The following is a 2,822-nucleotide window of genomic DNA, read 5'->3' as shown; positions in this document are numbered from 1 at the left end:
ATATATTTATATATTACTACACATACACACACAGACACACGAGACACACAGACACACAGACACACATATATATATATATATTCACACACACACACACATACACAGACACAGACACAGACACACACACACATATATATATATATATATGTCTGTGTCTGTGTCCGGATAAAGATATATATCCAGGCATACACAAGTGCAGATATACGCACCTCCAGTTCGGCTACTTTTTCATTGTATTCCACCTGAATGGTAGCTTCCAGCTGAGCCATCCGTCCCGCGACTTCTCGTTTTTTATCTTTGCTTATTCCCCGCGGACTCTTACCGAAGGTACTACTGTTAGTACTATATCCCGAACTCATATAGAAATTACTGGCACGATCGGATTCGCTGCTATTTATAGCCTCCACTGGGAGCGAGACAGACGCCGCAGTGGGATTGGTGGATGTACGCGGAGACATGGGCGATGTCTGGGCTGATTTGCAGCTGATATTTGAATCCTGTAGACGGAACGTACGTATCAACACACACACACATATATAGATTAGTTTACGATATACGTATGGATGCATGTCTATATGTATGTATATGTACAGCCCTATATACACGCCAGAAAGCTTATCCGAGTTCGGTCTTCGTTGTCACGCTGCATTCACACACACTTACGAAAAACACAGACACACATTCTGAGCACACAACACGACCACCGAATACAAGCACATCCGAATAGCGCTTTAAGCATATAAGTTCCTCTATGCATCTATGGGCAGACACAAAAACCTGACAGTACCTGTGAGATGAGCCTGGCCTGGTTGTTCCGTTTGTCCCGCATCTTGGCTCGCAATTGTTTCCTAAGTTTGGGCTTTTCTTTGTTCTCCTCGTGGTGTCGCCTTTCCATGTTTTTGATATCTATTGCCAAGCCAAAAGTCCCATAATATTGCGTTAGTAAGGGATATGGCCAAGTAAAATTGAGAGTTTTAAATACTGCACCCTACTAACCTCGGCTGCCCTAATAGCACTTACAATATCGTGTGTGTACATAGAACACTCGAGTGCTTAGGTATCATTTCATAACTCAACACCGAACATTTGTATATGCACCAATTCTATGCGTATAAGTCGTATGCCGGTACATATATGTACTATTTGTGTGCACATACATTCGATCTATGCGTATGAGTCATGTGCCCACACATATATGCACTACTTAAGTGCACATGGTTCGCGGGAGATGTAGTTTCAACCTCTCGCCCTCCCTCAGGCGTGCCTGCTTGGAATGTTCAAGTTTCCGGATGCAACTTCGCCACACAAAACCACCAGGGGTGTGCATATGCATGTCTGTTATACAATCGAATATATATCCCCATCATAGACACACTATACAACAATTGAACATATTTATACATCGCTATAGGTACTGCGTGAGCCGCTAGACCGGGCCGTTTTGTGTGCACGCGTAGAGTACACAAGCGAATTGTAGCGTGTTCCGCACAAGTATCCATAAGCGTGCGCTTGTGTCTGTTTGCTCGGCATACCCATACATATCAAAATACATGACAAATTGGTGTGTACGACTATCCCTTTAAGCGCTTCCATACATGCATGGTACACATACGGATACCTTCCCACACACCCGCGTCTGCAAACATACTGTACATATGTACACACCTCGCTGTTGATGCTGCTTGAGCCATTCGCCCTCCATCTTGTGTGCACGCATAGAGCACTCTAAGCTCAACTCGTTTCTCTCCAGCAGTTGCTTCATACTCAGATTCTGTATCTCGAGCGCACACTTGAGTTCAAACTCACACCGTTCAATCAGATGTTGCTGTTCGATTTGGAGAACCTCTTTCACGTGTGCCACCTGTATTATCGGTAGGTATTTCGTTATCGGTAGGTATTTCGCTATTGGTAGGTATTTTATTATCGGTGGGTATTTCGTTATTGGTAGGTATTTCGTTATTTTATCGTTATATAAAATGTAACCCTATTTTATAGAGTTAGATTTATTATATCGCTATACAGGATGATAATTATCCTTTTTTAGGACGATATTCTATCGTTACATTTTTATAGTTCTATAGGATGATATTTTGTCGTGTTATAAAATGATATTTTAACGTTACGTTCCATAGGGTGATATTTTAACGATATATGGGATGGTACTTTAACGTTCTATAGGATGATATTTTATCGCTATACAGCATGATATTTTAACGTTCTATGGGATGATACTTTAACGTACTATGGAATGATATTATATGGATGTTTTGGATGTTATTATATCGCTATGCGGCATGATATTTAAACGTTATATGGGATGATACTTTAACGTTCTATAGGATGGTATTTTATCGTTATATTGGATGTTATTATATCGCTATACAGCATGATATTTTATCGTTTTATGGGATGATATTTTATCGTTCTATAGGATGTTATGTTTTCGTTATATAAATGTTGTTTTATCGTTATATTGGATGATATTGTATCGTTGTATAAGGCGTTTTCTATCGTTATATTGAATGCGTGTTGCACGACAGTTCTTGTGCAGCTTCAAATTGCGTATTCGCATATGTGCGTCAAAGTGTACAAGTTGTCCAATTTCCAGTATATACGTGAGCAGGTAAGAGTTTATTCTGCACATATGCGTGTCCGTAAGCGTTTTCCCTGTACATGTATGTATGCAAGCGTATTTCTTGTATATGCTTGTGTATGTAGTTCTATGAAACTGATGGCATGCATCGTCATTTGGTGAGAATACATGTTCAAATAGCGTCGTATCCCGTGTGTAATATAACATATCGGTGTATGTCTGCTTACAC

The 2,822-nt window shown here is 40.3% G+C and overlaps 1 protein-coding gene across 1 annotated transcript; it reads right to left on the bottom strand.

Annotated features, from left to right (window-relative positions):
- Positions 1-209: 209 nt before the first annotated feature.
- Positions 210-1,863, bottom strand: SARC_13995 (hypothetical protein; the record flags this gene model as incomplete). Its single annotated transcript, XM_014291874.1, has 3 exons — positions 1,666-1,863; positions 788-906; positions 210-497 (listed from the first exon to the last, which is right to left on the bottom strand). Coding segments are annotated over exons 1-3 (504 nt in total), but the record flags the coding sequence as incomplete, so codon positions are not given.
- Between the last annotated feature and the right edge of the window lie 959 nt (positions 1,864-2,822).

This window comes from Sphaeroforma arctica, assembly GCF_001186125.1.
Source record: "Sphaeroforma arctica JP610 unplaced genomic scaffold supercont1.4010, whole genome shotgun sequence".
Classification (NCBI taxonomy): Eukaryota; class Ichthyosporea; order Ichthyophonida; genus Sphaeroforma; species Sphaeroforma arctica.
Note: the sequence above shows the minus strand (reverse complement) of the source record. Positions and strands in the feature narration are given on the sequence as shown.